The 21,020-nt window shown below is 37.6% G+C and overlaps 1 protein-coding gene across 1 annotated transcript in view; it reads right to left on the reverse strand.

Annotated features, from left to right (window-relative positions):
• LAMA2 (laminin subunit alpha 2) overlaps positions 1-21,020 on the reverse strand; it is a 605,756-nt gene that overhangs the window by 176,597 nt on the left and 408,139 nt on the right. The window contains exons 23-29 of the mRNA XM_060167667.1: positions 16,826-17,062; positions 14,835-14,978; positions 12,940-13,119; positions 12,645-12,833; positions 12,428-12,561; positions 8,364-8,481; positions 1,012-1,146 (exon numbers count right to left, since the gene is read on the reverse strand). Coding sequence (XP_060023650.1) covers positions 1,012-1,146; positions 8,364-8,481; positions 12,428-12,561; positions 12,645-12,833; positions 12,940-13,119; positions 14,835-14,978; positions 16,826-17,062 — 1,137 coding nt within the window. The remainder of the gene's footprint in view (positions 1-1,011; positions 1,147-8,363; positions 8,482-12,427; positions 12,562-12,644; positions 12,834-12,939; positions 13,120-14,834; positions 14,979-16,825; positions 17,063-21,020) is intronic.

Genomic DNA, 21,020 nt, shown 5'->3' on the forward strand with positions numbered 1-21,020 from the left:
TGGCAGCGAGGAGCAGGGCCACAGCCCCGCCCTCAGGCTCAGGGAAATGAAGAGTGTGAGAAAAAACAGCGGCTTCCACTTGAGACTGCTGCCAGGGGAGTAGTGTGTTGGGAAACCAGGTTTCAGTTTGAGCAAATAAAGAGGACCTCAAAAGAAGAGGGAGATTACGTAGGGGATTTTGCTGATGTCTGGTCATGAGTTCCACAAAGCTCCATGAAAGAGCTTCAGGAGACGAGGAGAGGTGGGAAATGAGTTCAGCAGAGGAGACACCCAGAGTTGCCTGGGGACTAGAGTCTGGGGACCCTAAGTGGTGACAGAGGAAACCTGAATTTCTCCACAGTCCTGATTGTTCCAGGGGTGACAGAGTAGGGTGTTAGCAGGAATGTAATAACAACAACAAAAAAATAAGAGCAGTAAACTGTTTTAAAGAAATGGTTAAATTATGGGATATCAAATCAAAGATAGTAAAGATTTTAGAGACTATTTAACAACATAATATGCTCATGATATGTACATTTTTTAAAATGCAGAACATAAAACTACACCTATGGTGTCATATAAATCTTCTTTATAAACACATACATAAAATTGGTGGGAAACACATAAAATATTAAAGGTTTATATTCAATTTTGGGTGACTTTTATTTTTTTCCTTAACACTTTTCTATGATTTCCAAATGTCTTACGAAGAGCTTATTTTTATTTAAAATCAGAAAAAAACCCTCATGTGATTTTTAAATAAATCGTTGTGTTGTCTGGTATTTGTCTACGATGCTGTTGATAATAATATACTATTTCTTGACATGAGCAGTGGTTTTTCCAGTTGTAACTTTTTAATTACTTAAAAAAATGCATAATATGGTAAATGTATTTTTTTCCCACGTTTTGTTTCACACACACACACACACGTTAAGTCCCCTGCAGGTTAGCTGACCTCTGCACTCAGTATATGAATATGTGTAAAGAGAAATGAGCACATGGGCTTTGTTCAAGAAAGGCTCAGATGAATACCTGGCATATGGAGGTTTCAGGGTCACACAGGCTGCTGTGTCCATGACATTGACATGGAACACAGGTGCCCAGGGCTGGTCCAGGGGTACGGCCACCTGGCTCAGAACGCAGTCGATAAAATCCTGGCATGCATGCCTGAAAGAAAACGAAGGCAATTAGGACAGCCAACTTGGAAATCTTTCTTTAGTAACACTTGGGTTCTTCAGTAGTTAAAAAGAAGGATTTCTTTCCCCTCATCAGCAGTAAAGGCAACACCACTTAGAAACAATGAATGCCACTTTTGATTCCTAATGTGTATTCTGCCTGGTCCATAGAGTATACAAGCAGTGTCTGCGTCATCAGACTTTAGCAAAGGAAAGCTGTCATTTGCAAATACCACTCAGCCTGGACAAACTTCAAATAGTCTTCTTTTTCTTGAAACAAAAGTTTGTTTTTAAATAAAATTGTCATATGGACTAAAGAGAGAATTCCAGTGTCCTTGACAACCTAAAATCTGCTTCCACTGTGCTTGATGGGTAGCTAGGAAATGTCCAATGAGACTCAGAAAAACATTAAATAAATAAAAAAGTGTCACGGTCATGTTATTTATATCGGTATAATTAGAAGACTATAAAAGTAAGAAATTCAAAATAATAAAAGCTCTACATGTCTTGGGAATATTAGGCCACCAAAAAAATGTATCTTTCCTTGATCTAGTTTTTTCATTCTGCAATAAAAATCTGAGCGCAAACAGGAAACTGCTAGCAAAGCTGACATATGCAAAATCAAGACTTCCATCTTCATTTGGGTTTATTACGTAAATGTATCAAGAAACATCTCTGGCTCTTTGAAAGAAAGCCCAGAGCTCTGAAGAGGGAATGAGAACAGTCTTGTGTTTTGGGCTCAGATCTCTTAGTGTGCAAAGCTGTTGCATTTATTAGCCATTGTTTGATTTATGAGTAAGAGATAGGAGTTAGTTTTCCAGATTCCACTGAAGATTATAAAGGGATATTAGCTATGTAAAAATTTTTTCACAGGATATTTTGCTCCCATTGATGAGAAAAGTGATTGCTGAATAAGCAGGGGAAAAAGTGAATTAAGAACTTCTTACTGCCTTTGCATCCTTTTGGTTCTGGACTAGGTCATCCAGAGTGGAGTATGTAGAGGCTCCTTAGAAGAAAAACGATCAACAGTCAGCACTCTCCGTGTTTGTTTTGATTTGGATAATGTGAGAGTACTTCAGTTAAGCATTTAAGAGTCTCTCTGCTTTTATCTCAGACTATAAGAAATTCTAATGAGATTTAATAATATCCTGGATTTGAGCAAGCTGATAAAACTGGGAATAGTATTCAAAATATTTTGAGTCCTATTTGTCTTATAGTGGACCTAAGATATTTTAATAAGTTTATTCATATTCTTGAAAATAAAGGTTCATTTTTGCCATTGTTACCAAATAAGGCCTGGAAATTATGGCTGAGGAATTCATTTAAGCATAACTGCAGAAACAATCCAAGGTGTGTTTAAAAATTTTACCTAGTATGGGTTGTTCCAGTCCTGGTGTGTGCTGACTGTAGAATAAAATTGGATTTTCTTTATATAGATTTCATCGCTGGATACCTATATAATTATTGTTATTTTACTGGTATATTTGCTGGAGGGGTGTGTGTGTGTGTGTGTGTGTGTGTGTGTGTGTGTGTGTGTGTGTGTGTGTGTGTGTGTGTGTGTGTGTGTGTGTGTGTGTGTGTGTGTGTGTCTTTAAAAATCACACAAATTGAGAGTTCCTAGCTCTACTTTTTATATCAAACAGAAGTTTAAAAAAAGTCTTAGAAGAAGAATAACATTAAGAAATGGTACTTTTCATTGAGGAATCATAAGAAATTCAATGTTATGGACTGAAATCTGAAGGTGAGCACCGCAGGTAAAGTTTACACCCAGTTTCTCTTATTACTATGGCTCTTCTCTGGAAAGAGTAGGACAAAGTAGAAAAGCACTCCAGTGTGGGTAAAAGTCTGGGCTCCAAGTCAAGCTCTGTGTGGAAGCTTTTAGGCCTGTCTATGTGATTCTCAAGCCTGGCTGCACATAGAATTGTCTGAGGAGCTTTAAATACGGATACCTGGCTCTGCCCCCAGAGAGTCTATATAATTGGTGGAGACTAGGGCCAGGGTGTGTTGTAAAACTCCCAGGAGGGTCTAATAAGCAGCCAGGATTGAGAGTCACTGGCACACTCCTCATTCCCTGCTGGGAATGTGTGTCTTTGAAGGGCGTACAGACCCTGGTACTATAACATCAATGAATAAGGAAGCCTTGATTTTACTAGTTAGTTTTTCCTGAGGGATACACGCAAGTCGTTTGGTGTCGTTGAGATGTGGTTTCCTCATCCCACAAATAAGCAGATGTATTAACTCAGTTGATTTCTGAAGTTTCTACAGTTCTAACACTCTAGATAAATTTTGTGTCCTTATAAACTTCTGAGTTAGAAAAAAAAAAAAGAAAGACTATTTTGCAACACAAGAATTAGAAACTTCAAACACACTGTAAAGGAATGAGACATATTTATTTCTCTTTAATCTCCTCCTTTCATGGACCCTGTATTTATTTTTTCCATTTTTCAAATATTTGAGGCTATTTTTCAAAATCAGACGTTTTTCTTGTCAGTCAACTGGGGCAAAATTCATGAGAATGATTATATTTGAGTTGGGCAAAAAAGAGGAAAGATAATAGCTACTTTTTAAAGTCCCATCTAAAATTCTTTCTGGAACAAAATAAAGAATTACAGAAAAGCAAGTACATAAACACTGTCCTAATCTTATCCATTTTTTTTTCCTAACTCAAACTTTTCCAAAGTTCTCTTCTTGCCGTGTGCTGAAATTATTCAGAGCTCAATTTTCTTCTGCTCTCCTTCCATCTTTAATTTGTTTTCATAATATGGTACCCCATCATAATGTTAGAATCAAATTGCACAAAAATGTGGGAGGGAGGAAAGAAGGGAATGGGAGACAAAGAGAGTAAAGAGGCAACACACTCCAGGTGCCGGGTTACATAACGCAGAGTTTAACCATTAAAAAAATAATAGATACTTGTGCTGTTGCCAGTAAAAACACTGTCTTGTATCTTTACATGGGTTTTGCAATCAGACAATCCTAGGTTTAATTCCTGTTTCACCACTTACTACATATGACTTATGCACGTTTTAAATACTGTGGGCTGCAGCTTCCTCACGTGGAATGTAAGGATGTTGTATAACTTACTAGTTGAGTATTAATGTAGCTAGGTTTTTTGAAACAGACTTAGGTAGGTTCAGATTGCTGTTTTCCAACTGTGTGATAAAGGGCAGGTTTCCTAACCTGCCTGAGCTTCCATTTCCTCACCCATAAAATGGGAATTATAATGTGCTTAATGATGTTGGTGTAAGTGTATTAGGGAATGCACTTGACATTGTGCAGCATACAGTAAGCACTCAATAAATGGTCAGTTTTGTATGTTTTTTTAATAGGGTTGTGAGGATTAAATGAGATGATGTGTGTGTAGTGCTTGAAATACAATAAATCAATATGGGTGCCTCTATTCCAGATAATTTTTTAGATATAGTCATCGAGAATACACTGAAAACAAAGGCAACACTGCATTGGGAAACAAAATTACAATGTATGCCACTTACCCATACCATGTTCTTTAATATTTTAATGTATATGAAAAGAGTCTTTGGGTCTTCCATGTGCAACTGAAGTGGTAAAGAGCATCCCTAGAAATGTGCATGTGTAAGAAAAAATGTCTAGTCTCGCTATTTTGTCTTTTGAGTTTTATGAGTTGATAATAGGTACTGTTTGAGGATTTTTGTTTGAGGATTTAAAAAATTATTGTTGATAGCCAATTGACAGCTTGTGAGTGGTGATCCAGTACACACTAGCCATTCAACTGTGAGCCAGAAGCCCTAATAAAACATGATGGAGAGGGGAAACAAGATGAAATGAGCAAAATATCATTAGGAGATCACCTGAATTTATGACTTCCATGATCTTATTGCAGAGAACCACATATTCAGCATTGAATAGTTTCCATTTCTACCTACAACCTAACCTGAGTTTAGGTCAGTTTAGGCAACAATGTTAACCGAGACAACAGTGAGGAGTAGCTTAGGTAAAGTATGGTAAACTCAACGGCTCCACACCAACAAATGTGGTGAGGAAATTGTGTTATTTGACTTCTAAAGGTAACCTAGTCTCTACTTCAAATCATAAATTATAATAAGTAAGCATTTCTAGAACTGAAATTTTTAATGAACAGGGCTACAGTGTTATAACCCTACAGGTAATAGGCAAGGCTAAGTGTCTTCACAACTGGCTATATTTACAATGGTAACCAACACTTAATTTTGTTTCTTTGCAACCACATTTCTGGATAAAAACATGAAATGAGTAGCTTGTAAATGCAAATGTCTCTAGAATACCTTACATTTGGTGAAAATATTGTAAAGGTATTGCTTTGCGTATTCATGACCCAAAGCATATGTTACTAGAATGGGATGTATTATTTCAAAACTGTCCTTAGTTCTTGCTTTGATGATTAGATTTTATGCCTGAGTAATTACACTTTAGATTCAAGATGAATTATAAATAAGATGTATAATGGATTAGAGGCAATGGGTTGTGGAGAAAACCTCAGGTAGCTTATTATAAGAGATAGGTCTTTATCCCCTAATCTCTCCTCTAAGATATTACTGTAATTATTGTCTGTTAACAGGAGCTTAAGTGAAATTCACAGGACATAGGTGAAGCCACCAATGCAGATAATAGTTTGTATGTGTTTCTAGTTTTTCTTGATTTTCTTCATATATCATTGGCTTTATTTGTATTTGTATTGGCTAATTTATATTTTCATATAATGATGGAAAATTACTAAAATTAATGGGAAAGTGTGTTTTAGAATATACTATTTAAAAAGCCTGGTGGTCATAATAAGATGAATTTTAACATTTCAAATCTGGAATGGAAGGTAGATTGCATTAAAATAATCTGATAATCTGCTAATATTTTGGTTCATAAGTGAAGAGTACTCTTTAAATAAATGCAGAAAAATACAGCTGTAGTAACTTTCTCTTCAAGATATCTAAGGTCAATTTTGACTACTTAATATCTTGTATAACAAAATAACATTGCAGAATTAGAGAATGTTAGAACTTCAAAACCCAACCTGTAATTTTATAGATTGGATAACTATATAATAACTAAGGCCTACAGCAATTAAGGTATTGACCAAGGTTACACAGTGAGACAGCAGTACAGCCAAACACTCCCTGGGATAAATAAAATTCCACCTCTTGTCTAGAAAAATCTCAAATTCTATCTTTCATCTTTTTCATGCTCATTGGAAAGGTAGCATATTTTGTATGTGCCTCTGTCACTGCCTCATTTTTCACATCTACAATGTGTGTGCATATATATATTTCACACATATTGGGTTGTGCATATAGGTACAATATATATACTTACTGGTATATGTACAAATGTATACATGTGTATGAACGAGTTATGATTTAATAATGAGATGGATTATTTGGTCATTTATTAGATCAAAATATACACATTCAAATAAATATTGCTGTTCAGAGTAGTCACAAAACTATAAAATTATTCCAAGGATATTTCACAGATATTTGCAGTTATTCTTAGGAAATTTGTTTTCTGACCTGTGTGGAATTCATACAATGGCAACTAAGTTGAATGACATTTCAATTTGCAAAGGAGCTTTTATATGTATGATTTCATTTAAATTAATCCTCATGATGATTCTATGGGTATGAAAACCCCAAAGTTCAGCAACTAAGAGCAAATGTCCTGTTCAAGTGGAGAAGCTAGGGAGGATTCACCGAGACCAAACTCCTTTTTTCTTTTCATTGTGCCATGCCACCTCTCAAGAGATTTATATTCATTGTTTTTTAGTGTACTTCACCTGCCTTGTGAGCCATACTTAATAAAACTTCTCAAATCCTATTTACAAAAGATATACAAAATTACAGTCCTCCCTCATTATCGGCCAGAAGATTAGTTCCATGAGTCTCTGTCAATGCTTAAGCCCCAGAGTCGGCGCTCTCATATCCGCTGGTATGGCATTAGTGGATTCAACCAACCATGGATGGAATTTTTGATCTGCAGTTGGTTGGATCTGTGGACTGGAAACCCGTGGAGGGTCCATTGCATATTTACTGAAAAAAATTCATATATAAGTGGACCCAGGCAGTTCAAACTCATGTTGCTCAAGGGTCAACTGTATTTATAAATAAATCAATAGTTAGATCTATAACTACTTATTCCATTAATAATATTATTAACCATATTGACTTTGGTTATTATTATTATGACTACTACCAGGCACTGTGATAAGCGCTTAAGTTCTAGTTCACTTAGCCTTCATGTGATTCTTGGGCTGTGGGTACGGGAGATATTAAAAATATCTAACTAGTATGTAGTGGCCACCAACCAATCTGACTAAGGGGAAAGAATCCATGCTGTAGGGCTGGAGCAGGTCCTGGAGGCCCCTCCCAGGCCAGCCTTTATTTGTTGCACTGTGGAGAGGACTATAGGGTCTGCAGGAGAAGGGGTGAGTGTGATGGCAGTTACTCAGGGGCTTGGAGATTTACCAGCTGAAGCTTAAGCAGGTTTACAAGCTGCACAAGGTCCCAGTCTTAGTATATGATGAAGTAGAGATTCAAATCCAGGTGACTTTTTCAGCAATTCCTCCTCTCCCTAGATCATACTCTTCCTATTAAGATTTAATATTTGTAAAATTTAAATTGGTTCCACAAAATAAAGATCTAGAAAATTTACCGATTCTGAAGATAGTCAAAGGAATATACTAGAAAGTAAAAAATGCAGTTTTAAAAATATAATGACTGAGTGACAGTGGCACTATTGGAACAATTTATGTCCTTCTGAGAAGCCTATGTTAAAGGGAACAGTCTGATATTTACTGCCTAAGTTTTGTCATGTTCTATATAAAAACAATCTTTCAAATCCCAATACAATCTTGTCTCATAATCACTGCAGTTTAAATGTCTCTGTTCAGAAAAGGTGCCAAGAAAACAGATCAGATACAATAAAGGGGCCTTAAGAAAACATTCTTATTTCCTGACTGTTTCATATTTTTACAAATCTTTTAATTTTTATTAGATATTCCCCTTGAGTTGTGATTCCTACTTCTAGGGAGCAATAACATCATCCTCTTCTTACTGCGTCTCATACTGTGAGTGGAAGATCAGATAAAATAGGTTGAGGGTATGCCTGAAAGTAAAACTGACTGTGGTAAAGGTGGTCCTGGGAGTATTTCCATTTGGCTGGTTGAGTGGGACTTGAGAAGGTTAGTTGGAGCCAGCTTACCTCACAGGACAAGCCAGAATAGCCCGGGGGACAATCACATCTTTCTATCAAGTGAGCTGGAGGAGTCATTGCTGTGATGCGTCCTGGTTCAGCTACCTCCATTGAGATTTCAGAAATCCTGGAACAGCGAGCAAATTCTTAGATGGGGGTACCAGTAAATTAAGCTTACCCAGCAAACACTCAATCCTGAAAGAAGGGTCTTCTCAAGGTTTTGTCAACAACCACAAACTTGTTCTATTGTTTTGAAGCTGCTAAATTCTAGGGGCTCCGTGTGCCACATTTTATTTCAGCATCTTCGCTTCCTCAAAGGGTGAGATTACACATTAGCAAAATATTCACATAAATCATAAAGCGTTTAGGAAATTAGATGTCTGATGTCCTATTGAGAAGTTATTATAAAGAGTTTTCCTCCCACTTTTAAAAATGTGAGTGGCTTCAGGTAGACATGGCCAATTAGTTAGACATTTTCATTCTTTCAAACAGACAACCCAAGGTCATTCCCTGTTGGAAAATCTCCAGTTGTTACTAGTGAAATTGCTTTTAATTTGCAACCAGTCCCAATTTCTTGCTCTTGAATCTCTGAACGTCCTTTCAAGAACATTAGAAAACCATCTAGGAAACGACTGAGCATAAGCTAGTAATATTGATAACTTTCTGAGGATAAAGAACCTCTCAAATTAGTCTTTTGTTAACTTTATTGAATAAAGCCTTCAAGTAACTTAACCCACCCTTCCTATTGGCAGAAAGGTCCTCATAATTGAAAAAAATTATTCACAATAAAAATGTTGATACCCTTTGTAATAATTTGAAATTATACATTAAAAAATATACACAGTCCATAAACTCACACTATTTCATGACTAACTGGTAACATGAAATGTTCTGCAAATAAACTTTTTTTTTTTTTGCAAATAAACTTTTAAACGAGACAATGAATAGTTTTGCTTCAATAAAACACACCTCTAAGAGCTTAAAGAGCTTGAATCATAAACTTTATAACAAGCATAGGTAGGTTTTATTGACACTGAATTATGAATGCGCATTCTGACTTGGCTCCCATTGTAATCTACAATCTGAAGACCAGCCAGCCTTTATGAAACACATGTTCAGTTAAAATTCAGATTTCATGCTCCCCTCATTATAGGACGCACAGCAGTTGTGATCTGTAAATAAACCACTCCCCTCCTACAAGAAAGACTCTGGGTTCTCTGACGGAGTAGGAAGGTAACTCGGTGTTTGTTGCAAAGTCATCTCTGCTAGTATCTCATGGTATTTTATAACCTGAGGAGTTTCTAGCATCACCTTCCCTTCTCTGGCACGTGCATGCACACAACAGACTAGTGAGTATATAAAAACCAAGTGAGACCTGAATGGTGTTAGCAACAGACATTTCTGCAACACATCATTATTTTTCCTCAGGGAATCAGAGAGGAACTGTTTTGCTTGAATCAGGGATTTGGCCAAACTCAGGCATCTACTTAAATGAATACTGAAAAACAAAGTCGTTAAGTTCTTCAAATAAATGTAAGACAGGACAAAAGCAAAGAAAAAAGAAAATTTCAGCATTGTAATATGTACAAAGTCAGAACCTCAAACCACATGTATAACAAACTCTCTGCTTCTGAGACTATTTAAATTTGTAACTGAATAAAGATGCAGCGTTATGTGTTAACTGCTTTGAGAGGAAGACTCAAACATATCTCTGACCTTTGTCAAAATTCCACTGTCTTACAAAATCAAGTGCTGATACACTGCTTTATTTGTTTTTACCGTTACTAGATGTTCACTCTAGTTTTTATTGAGCCTAGAAAAAGTGAAGTATTTACTTACTCTAGTGTTTAAAAAAAGGAACTCCTAAGCCACAGGATATTATTTAGTGAGCTATATGAAATAAAGTGATAAGAGAAAGAGACTTACGGGGAAAAAAGCAACCTTACAGCAAAGATAGGTGGAATCGGTGTGAGAGAGGCAAAGAAAGCGTAATGAAAAATGCATGACAACGCTGTTTCTACCAGATCCACTAACAAAATGTTCTGCGTATGACCAAACTTTTTTACTGAAGCATAGAACAATTTCAAAATAACATATTTTCACACTCACAAAGTCACCTGCTGTCTTCCAGGACATGCAAACCTGCTTTGGCTTCTGTCATCTAATTTACATTTGAAATTCTAAAATAATTAACAATATAACTGACAAGATATTTTGGTATATGTTTTTTAAAATTATTTCATAATTGGGATTTGGGATTGACATGTACACACTGCTATTATTTAAAATAGATAACCAACAAGGACCTACTGTAAAAAACAAAACAAAGAATCTCCTGTTAGAAATGAGAAATATGAAAAAAAAATCAAAACAATATAGACTTAAAAGTAAATTTTGGTCCTTGATTTGGTCCCTACTTTTGGTACAATCAGAAGAGCAATATGGATCTTCTGCAACAAAGAAAGGATTTTCTGCTACATGTTTAACAGTGTAAACATTTGAAACATGGTATTCTTTTAAGGTATTTTATTTTATTTATTTTTTAATTTTATTTTTTTAAACATCTTTATTGGAGTATAATTGCTTTACAATGGTGCTTTTCTGCTTTATAACAAAGTGAATCAGCTATACATATACATATATCCCCATGTCTCCTCCCTCTTGTATCTCCTTCCCACCCTCCCTATCCCACCCCTCTAGATGGTCACAGCGCACCGAGCTGATCTCCCTGTGCTATGCGGCTGCTTCCCACTAGCTATCTATTTTACATAGTAGTATATATAAGTCCATGGTAGTATATGTTAAGTCCATGCTGGGACGAAGTGAAACATGGTATTTTGATATTCATTGGTTTGTCAATGAGAGGGTTCATAATTTTGTTTTCTTTTGTTGTCCTGCACTGATCTACTATTTTGTTATATAAGATTATTTCTAAACATCTATTGATTTCATATTCTTATAGACACAACAGAGAAGCTAATATGCCAGAGAAGTTGAGACTATGTGTATGAACTCAACTCAACTTTCTGCCTCCATGGCATACATTTAGCTACATCTGTGCAGTTCCTCATTTTATCTCATTAGATAAGTTTTCCCTTATACTTGAGGCACATGACCTCAAGTATACTCATGTATACTCATGATGTTGAAGAATCCTGGCTTCTTCATTGTTTATTTTCTCTTTATTCTATCATTTTAAAATTTATATCTTGCTACTAATTCCTCCCCTTCCCCAGCCCCATGGTATATAAACATGCTTACTTCTCTCTCCGATTAAACAATCCTCCCTTGACTTTTGACACGACCTCATTCCTCCCTTTTTACGATTTTGTTCATGGAGAACAATAGTCTACATTCATAATATTAGGTTCATTGCATTCCATTCATTCCTCAAAACCTTGAGACTATTTCTGCCCCAGAACTTCACTAAAACTGGTATTATGAATGTCACCAGGTGTCAGTTTCAAAGAGCCTCCTTTTAATTGTCCTCTCTGGGTCATACGAAAAAACCATACCTACTCCCTTATAGTATTCTCATCCTTTGGCTTTCATGACATTCATTCTTGTTCTTGTTCCGTGTACTTTCCTATTCAGTGTGATTCCCAGTCTTTTCATATCATAAGGCACAGGGAAAATGGCAATATAGTATGGCACACTGGGGTGAACAGATGAGAATGCATATGGTTGGGAGAGACAGGACCAACTTGGCCCTGCCTGGTTCCCCTGACGGTTGAAGGAGCATACCTTCTCAGCAATCTTGCAACCTATTTATAGCACAGCAGTGAATTCTCTCTACCCTGTAGGACATCTTCTCCTGAACTTCTGCCTGACATCTAAAATTCACCATGTCAGAGATCAATTCAATTTTTCCCCTTAATCTTGCTTCTGATTCTGTTTCCCTTTTGGGGGGAATGGCAGTAATTTCCACCAGATGACCTGGACACCATCCTTGACTAGTCTTCTATCATCACACTCCCAAACCAAACTTTTAAATCTTTCTTGTCTGATGTCTTACTCATCTCTCTTATAGACTCTAGAATAAGAAATTAACTTGGATATTCATTATAGTTTACCTGCTTTGTCTCATGATATTTCCATAGGTAGCCTTGATAAGAATATAATGGATATCATATAGTACATCCAAGAAGTCTTCACGGGTCACAGTTCTACTGATTCGAGGATCATCACCATAATATTTCCATTTTTTCTGTTAACAAGAAAAGAAACCACTTTGCCGAAACCGAGTGCAAATCCATTGGCATCCTGGCACCCAACAAGTAACCACCTTACCTCTGTCATTTCAATTTCATGTCTTGTCAACTGGCCAATTAGAGGAGCAGCCATATGCCTGATGATAATTCTCACATGACTAGGAGTCCCACCTCGAATGATAACTTGTGGGTTATATGTAGAGAAACCTGTCTCTTCCCGAGCCTCAAAATAGATTGTGTACTTGAGTTTGCCCCCATAGGCCATCAACTGATAAAAGAGAATGAGGAATGATGAGTTAGATAAATCTCCAAATAGCATTATTCTAAAAACATTTTATTTTGTTCTCATGTGACTTCAAAGTTCTTGTCCTTACCTTCTTTCCTTCAAATTGTTCTGGAAGTTTCCAATAAAAAGGTTCCAAATGGAGATCTTGTCTCACCAGATCCATGTGTGCAACAATCTCTGGATGTTGAAAAATGATGCCTCTGGTAGTTGTGTGCTGCAGCGCCTCATCCACCAGGGGCAGAATGGTCTGCTCAGGCTTCAGAGTCACCTGCATGGGATCAAAACACAGCAGGGGCTGAGTTTAAGTCTTTGGAGGCCTCCTTTAAACTCAACCTCCAAAATTTACAAGCAGCTCATGCAACTCAATATCAGAAAAACAAACAACCCAATCCAAAAATGGGCAGAAGACCTAAGGAGACATTTCTCCAAAGAAGACACACAGCCTGCCAACAAACACATGAAAGAATGCTCAACATCACTAATCATTAGAGAAATGCAAATCAAAACTACAATGAGATACTACCTCACACCAGTCAGAATGGCCATCATCAAAAAATCTACAAACAATAAATGCTGGAGAGGGTGTGGAGAAAAGGGAACCCTCTTGCACTGTTGCTGGGAATGTAAATTGATACAGCCACTATGGAGAACAGTATGGAGGTTCCTTAAAAAACTAAAAATAGAATTACCGTACGACCCATCAATCCCACTACTGGGCATATACCCTGAAAAAACCATAATTCAAAAAGAGTCATATACCACAATGTTCATTGAGGCTCTATTTACAATAGGCAGGACATGGAAGCAACCTAGGTGTCCATCGACAGATGAATGGATAAAGAAGATGTGGCACACATATACAATGGAATATTACTCAGCCGTAAAAAGAAATGAAATTTAGTTATTTGTAGTGATGTGGATGGACCTAGAGTCTGTCACACAGAGTGAAGTAAGTCAGAAAGAGAAAAACAAATACCATATGCTAACACATATATATGGAATCTAAAAAAAAAAAAAGTGGTTCTGAAGAACCTAGGGGCAGGATAGGAATAAAGATGCAGATGTAGAGAATGGACTTGAGGACACAGGGAAGCTGGGATGAAGTGAGAGCGTGGCATGGACTTATATATACTACCAAATGTAAAACAGACAGTGGGAAGCAGCCGCATAGCACAGGGAGATACGCTCGGTGCTCTGTGACCACCTAGAGGGGTGGGATAGGGAGGGTGGGAGGGAGATACAAGAGGGAGGAGATATGGGGATATATGTATAGCTGATTTACTTTGTTATAAAGCAGAAACTAACACACCATTGTAAAGCAATTATACTCTAATAAAGATGTTAAAAAAAAAGTGATAGACTGCATGTCTCTCTGCAGCCCCATCCCCTTCTGATGAAGTGTTCTCATGAGAAACAGAACTCGTGCACAATGAACAGGTAGGAGAGGGGATAAACCCTTCTGACTTGTTTGCATAGTGAAATCCACAACATCTGTGAAAACTGGTCTTTTACACTAACAATAAGTAGAGTTTAAAAGTAGGAAGAGTTAAAGGAAAATTAAGGCAAAAATGAACTTTTTTCCGCCCTAAAGAGTGATGATTCTCTAAGCCTGGTTGGACTAAATGCGCAAGTTCTGGTTTTCATTACTGCATGAACACACATCTATCTTCCCGCTCTGGTGCCCTTGCTCTTCAGAGGGCAGCTTCTTCCCATCCCCAAACATAACATTTCCCTTATAATGTTTTCCTTTTTCACTCGGCATCTATTTCCTTATCCGCAATGAACTCTTTTAAAGGCAGGATAAAAACGATATTTACTCCAACTGTCTAATGGCACACGGCCCCTCTACCCGTTCTAAACGTGCGCAGGGGAAAAGGTTACTTAAATGTTTTGCCATTTCCTCCTACCCCTCAGTGCCTGGCTAAAAGACGCCAGCAGGAACTAACATTATACCATTACATGGCTCAGCAGTTCCTTACTCACCCACGTATGGATCAGTCCTTTTGCTTCAGAGCACTGAGTAGTGGCGCCGAAGCAATAGCAGCTGCTGCAGCCAAGTGGGTTCTTGGCCTCAAGTCCGAATTTGCCAAGCCGGCACCTGTCACAGCGGACGCCTTCCACATTCACCTGAAGAAAGATGAGAGATCCCCAGAGTCCATACGGTGACATGGTGAGAGAAATAAACTCAAGAATGAATAACAGGAGCACATTTTAAAGACAATGAAACAAAAAATAAAAGAATGCTGAATATCAGACTCACATCCCAAATAGCATATGCAGTTAATCTCTTTGTTAGCATGGCATGGGTCTAAAACAATGCTTTATTTATAAATGCATGCATTACTAAGGATATTGTATATTGTTTTTAAAATTTAGGCAGCACATTTCCCATTATTCCACTGTGAGGAATATGAAAGAGTCATGAGAATTTTGAAAGCAAAATAAAAACATTGATTCTTAGACAGTGGTGTGATGCAAAGCTGTAAAAAACAGGCAATATGTTAAAATATAGATTTATATAATTATTATTGAATACTGTATATACACACATATAGCATGTATTAAGTATAATGTATAATCATAATTATAATATGTAATAATGCAGCATCATACTTTGTGCTTTGTCTAGGACTTTTAATGGCAGAATCTTCCATTTTCCTAAATTCTCAAGACTCTTAACAACCACTCCCTAGATTTCATCTTTCTGTTTCCTCTGACTCTCTTTGCATAGACTTTTTCTTGTAAAGATACTTCTGATACAGTCTTTACTGCATTTATCCTGGGACTGATTTTCCAGAAATATCTAAGGGAGAAAAAAATCCTTCTTAACCTTTTTTTTTAAAAAAATTATTTTATTTTTATTTATTTTTGGCTGCTTTGGGTCTTTGCTGCTGCACGTGGGCTTTCTCTAGTTGCAGCGAGTGGGGGCTACTCTTCGTTGCAGTGCGCGGGCTTCTCATTATGGTGGCTTCTCTTGTTGCAGAGCATGGGCTCTAGGCTTGTGGGCTTCAGTAGTTGTGGCTCATGGGCTCTAGAGCGCAGGCTCAGTAGTTGTGGCTCGCGGGCTCTATAGCACAGGCTCAGCAGTTGTGGCACACGGGCTTAGTTGCTCTGCGGCATGTGGGATCTTCCCGGACCAGGGCTCGAACCCATGTCCCCTGTGTTGGAAGGCGGATTCTTAACCGCTGCACCACCAGGGAAGCCCTTCTTACCCTTTTTAATTGGCTGTTTTCCTATGTCATTTAACAATACTAATGAGGACTGAAATTTGCATATAGTCACTGTTTGTAATGTCACTGCTTATACGTGATGAAGTTTTACTGAACTTTCACAGCAGTAAATCTATTTTGCAGTGTACAGTAATTGCGGATTAATTTGAGGAGAAATATTTTTTTAAATCAACCTTGTCATTTAGCTGTGATTTTCTCTGATGATGCTTAAGAGAACTTTTTTTTCTCTCCCACATTATTCTTGTTGAAGCAAAGTGAATATGTAAAGACAAACTGAACTTTACTGTCGAAAATATATCATTTATATGAGCTAGAAAAATATGTTGGGTTTTGGTTGAAAATCAGTTCTTAAAAATCAGTGCTAGGGCTTCCCTGGTGGCGCAGTGGTTGAGAGTCCGCCTGCTGATGCAGGGGACACGGGTTCGTGCCCCGCTCCGGGAAGATCCCACATGCCGCGGAGCGGCTGGGCCCGTGAGCCATGGCCGCTGAGCCTGCGTGTCCGGAGCCTGTGCTCCACAATGGGAGAGGCCACAACAGTGAGAGGCCCGCGTGCTGCCAAAAAAAAAAAAAAAAAAATCAGTGCTTATCTGTATGCTAGAATAAAACTGTGTCTGGCAATGAATTTTCATTTGTCTGTCTGTTTGGCCTAATGATGCAGGAATAAATAACTGAATGAAGTTAAAGCTGAGCAATGGAAATAGAACTGAGTAAGGTTTTTCCTTACTGAATTTCGGCAGCACTTACCTTACAAGTACACTGCCCAGTCTTATCAGTACAGGAGCATTTTTTAGTCTCTAAATCACAGGTTGAGTCATCAGTCCCTGGCAGGAAGCAGTCACAGGGATTGCAGTGAGGGTAGCTCCAGTGGCCTCGATTGCACTCTGTACATTTTGCACCAGAGAATTTGGGACGACAGTTGCATTGCCCCGTGTTTATATTGCATTGGAAATCCAAGGATCCCACCGAGCTGCAGTTACAAGGCTATGGAGGAGATAAAAACAGCAATGATTAACATCATTTCATGGGCAATATCTTTAAATTTTAATTCTAATGTTTCTATGCTTCCATTAAGCACATATTAATCATGTGTCTGTTACATGCTTTGTACTGTTCTAGTTCAGTCGCTTGGGAAACATCAGTGAACATAATGTTAAAATTGCTTCCTGCATTTACTAAAATATATGAGTGTCCAGAAACCATAAAGCTATTGAATAAGAAAGAAACTGTGTTTTCTCTGTCTTTGTGGTGAGCAGGAGTTAGGTATAGGTTTTCTTCAAATACTTCTTACTTCAAAGATTGAACTTTAGACAAAGCCATTTTACCTTATCATTTCATTTTTATAGCAGTTATTGTATAGAGACATACCTTACAATCTAATGTACATAAATATAAGTAAATACATAAATATAACACAGTGGAATAAGCATGATATAATAGGGAAAATGCAAAATGCTATAATAGGGAAAATGCAAAATGCTATGAGAACATATAAAAAGCACCAAACCAGATCTGGGGAAGCCAGGGAGAATTTAGAGGAGAAGTGATATCTAGGATGTTGTGTTTTAGAGTTAGGTTTGCAGAAAAGCCCAATCTGAGGTGCTTTGCTGGTAACCTTTTTTCTTCTTCCTAGATACGCATAGGATTTTCTCTTTATATATGTAATTTGAAATTTTGCTAGAATTTTTTTTTTTAATGCTCATTCCAAACCTTTTATTTTAAACACTAAAAAAAAAAAGGTAGGGGCTTCCCTGGTGGCACAGCGGTTGAGAGTCTGCCTGCTGATGCAGAGGACACGGGTTCCTGTCCCGGTCTGGGAGGATCCCACGTGCCGCGGAGTGGTTAGGCCTGTGAGCCATGGCCGTTGAGCCTGCGCATCCGGAGCCTGTGCTCCACAACGGGAGAGGCCACAACAGTGAGAGGCCCGCGTACCACAAAAAAAAAAAAAAAAAAAAAAGTTTAAGCAATTAAAAAGTGATGAGACCATTAAAAAATTCCTATTGCTAGGGTGATGAGAGGCCCTTGGAAAATTTTAACCTATACAAACAAATAAGACTGGATTAAACCCATTCCAGAGTATTGAAGCTATTAAGATTATTAGGCTGTGAAATATGCTCCCAAGGAAGTGCCAGATCCACCACCTCCTGAGACACTTAAAACTCAACTAACAAAACAGTACAAAATGTATTTCTGGGAAAAGGAAACTAGCACAGAAGGGGATCAAGCTACTAATTAAAGATATCTTTTTGTTTTCCTTCTGGTATTCATGTTTAAGCAGCTACTTTTTTTTTTTTTTTAAGAGGGAGGAGATATGGGGTTATATGTATACATATAGCTGATTTACTTTTTTATAAAGCAGAAACTAATATACCATTGTAAAGCAATTATATTCCAAAAAAGATGTTAAAAAATATTAAAAACATAAAAAATTTAAAAAATAAAATGATGCCAAGTTTTGCTAGAATTTTTAAAAGCTTGAGTCTTTTTAAAAATTAATTTACTGGAACATGGTGAGTTCTTTCAGTTTGAGAATAAAATTGCTCTTTAATTCAGTGCTATTTCTTCAAATTTGTTTTTGATTTTTACTTCTGTTCTAATTTATCAATATTCTTCTTCAGGATCACTTATAATTCTTAAAGTACATCATTTTTGTCTGTCTGCCAAATCAATAATATACTACTGTTTTCTGCAGTCGTTTCCCTATTTGCCTCTCAAATTTGTTCTCCATTTTGTCCTTTCCATTCTACACCATGAAAATTCTGTTGTATGTATATACCACCAATACTTATTTTAATTACACTGCTGCATTTTTAGCTTCTTTTCAATAATTTCTTTATCTCACCTCATCAGCAATCTTCAATTGCTGCTCATCCACATGTCTCTTCGTCTCCTATTGCTTAAGGCTCTCTGTTTCTGATTTACAGCTCATAGTTCCTTGCATTTTAATTAAAATTCAAGTGGATTTCTAAATGTTATTTAAGGTCTTGGAATACATCATTTTCACAGATCAGCTGTGCCAGTGATTACTCTGCTGCCTCTGAGCTCTAAACTCACTCCTCCTTGCCCTGCTTTGTGATATTGCAGTTAGACCCTGTGGACACCTCTCCCTGGCCAGGTAGCAGAACATTAGGCTTATTCATTAGAAGGCCATAGTGATGGAAAGACACTTCTGTTCTGGGTTCTGGGTCTTCATTACTATTGCCATCATTATTATTTAATTATTTAGCATGGGAACCCAGAGGCCCAGAAAGAATTCTAGCTATGCCATCAGGCCAGTCTCTCTCCTAGGCTGCTTAGGTCTGCACACAAGCTCTGTCCACAACAGGCTGCTTCTAAGTAGCTCCAGCATACCCATAACCTCCAGCAATGATGGGTAGCATCTATAGACCAACACTTGCCCACAAACTCTGGCAAGTTTTGTGTATTATTATTATTGTTTGTGTTTTACCACCAGCAGGCTATGCATTCCTGTAGTAGCCACATTCTTTTCAACTATGTCTGAACCTAAGCCTTGTTGGGAGTGGGGGGCAGGGGGATGCCTTCCCCTAGCCCTTGGTTCCTTTATTGTCCACCACCCCTCACCCTGGAAGTAGTAGCTACTCTTTTGTACCTACTACTTCAGGACATTTTATATCCCTCTTTTATCCTTTTTACTGGTTAACAATTCTTTATATTCTACTTTCCCTGTTTAAACAACTAGTGTGGTTTCTGTCCCCCAAGTGAGTACCACCTGTCTCTGTGTCTGCGTTTGCCACCATACAGGCTTTGTACTTGACCTCTTTTTGGTGACTTTCTATTAATTATCCTTCTCAGATTTACAGCTCTGTGGCATACTCAAATGCATAACAACCTGCCAAATTTCCAGATCCAAGTCTGGCTGGATCTCACTTTGCATTTCTCACACTTTCATTGCTCAGCTTAATTCTTATACCCACTACTACTAGGGCTATTCCTGCTTCTGCTCCTGCCAGCAGTTTACTTATGGGACAACACTTTCCAGGCTGTGATGTACAATCACCAGCTTTCCATCTATTATCTCTTCCCTGTCGAAATGTTTGGTGAAATATTTTCCCAGATTCTGATATTAAAATATCACCTGGCCTTATTTTTGGTGTCTTTCTGGTTCAGTATTTTTCTGTCTTCACTGCTATCCAGTAAAAAGGTCTGCAGTAGGGGATGCTCCTAAAAGGTATTTTAAACTCAAAGATCTAAAATGTGATTATGTATTATACTACAAACATGGCTATAGTTTCCAAAGCATAGAACAAACAACCACCGTCCCCCCAAGTAACTCGTTCTTATAGAACATCAGATGTAGAATGAGAATTCAAAATAAGGATGACTGAGCTTCCCTGGTGGCGCAGTGGTTGGGAGTCCGCCTGCCGATGCAGGGGACACGAGTTCGTGCCCCGCTCCGGGAAGATCCCACATGCCGCGGAGCGGCTGGGCCCGTGAGTCATGGCCGCTGAGCCTGTGCTCCGCAATGGGAGAGGCCACAACAGTGAGAGGCCCGCATACCGCAAAAAAAAAACAAAAACAAAATAAGGATGACTGACTTATTCCTTTAAATAACTTTTCCTTGACTCATTTAAACAAAACTGACCATAATCAGAAAGAGAAAATTATATGCTATGGAAACTATAATCATGCAATAACTTTAAAAATTGTTTTATGAGATAGAGATACTTAACTAAAATAGATGTCTTAGACTTTATTAACTAAAATAACTGTCTTTAGACTTTAACTAAAATATGAAATGTCTGCTACAAATTTATTATTATAAAACGAAAGCATTAATACTTAAAGACTAGTCAACAGTACAGATAGACATTGGGACCTTTCCAAATCAGGGAGTTTATTCAGGAAGTTATAGTAGAGAATAAAAGAGACCATTAACCATATGTTTAGACAGTACTATAGCCAACATGAAATGTAAATCATA

The sequence above is a fragment of the Lagenorhynchus albirostris genome, chromosome 12, assembly GCF_949774975.1.
Source record: "Lagenorhynchus albirostris chromosome 12, mLagAlb1.1, whole genome shotgun sequence".
Taxonomy (NCBI): domain Eukaryota; kingdom Metazoa; phylum Chordata; class Mammalia; order Artiodactyla; family Delphinidae; genus Lagenorhynchus; species Lagenorhynchus albirostris.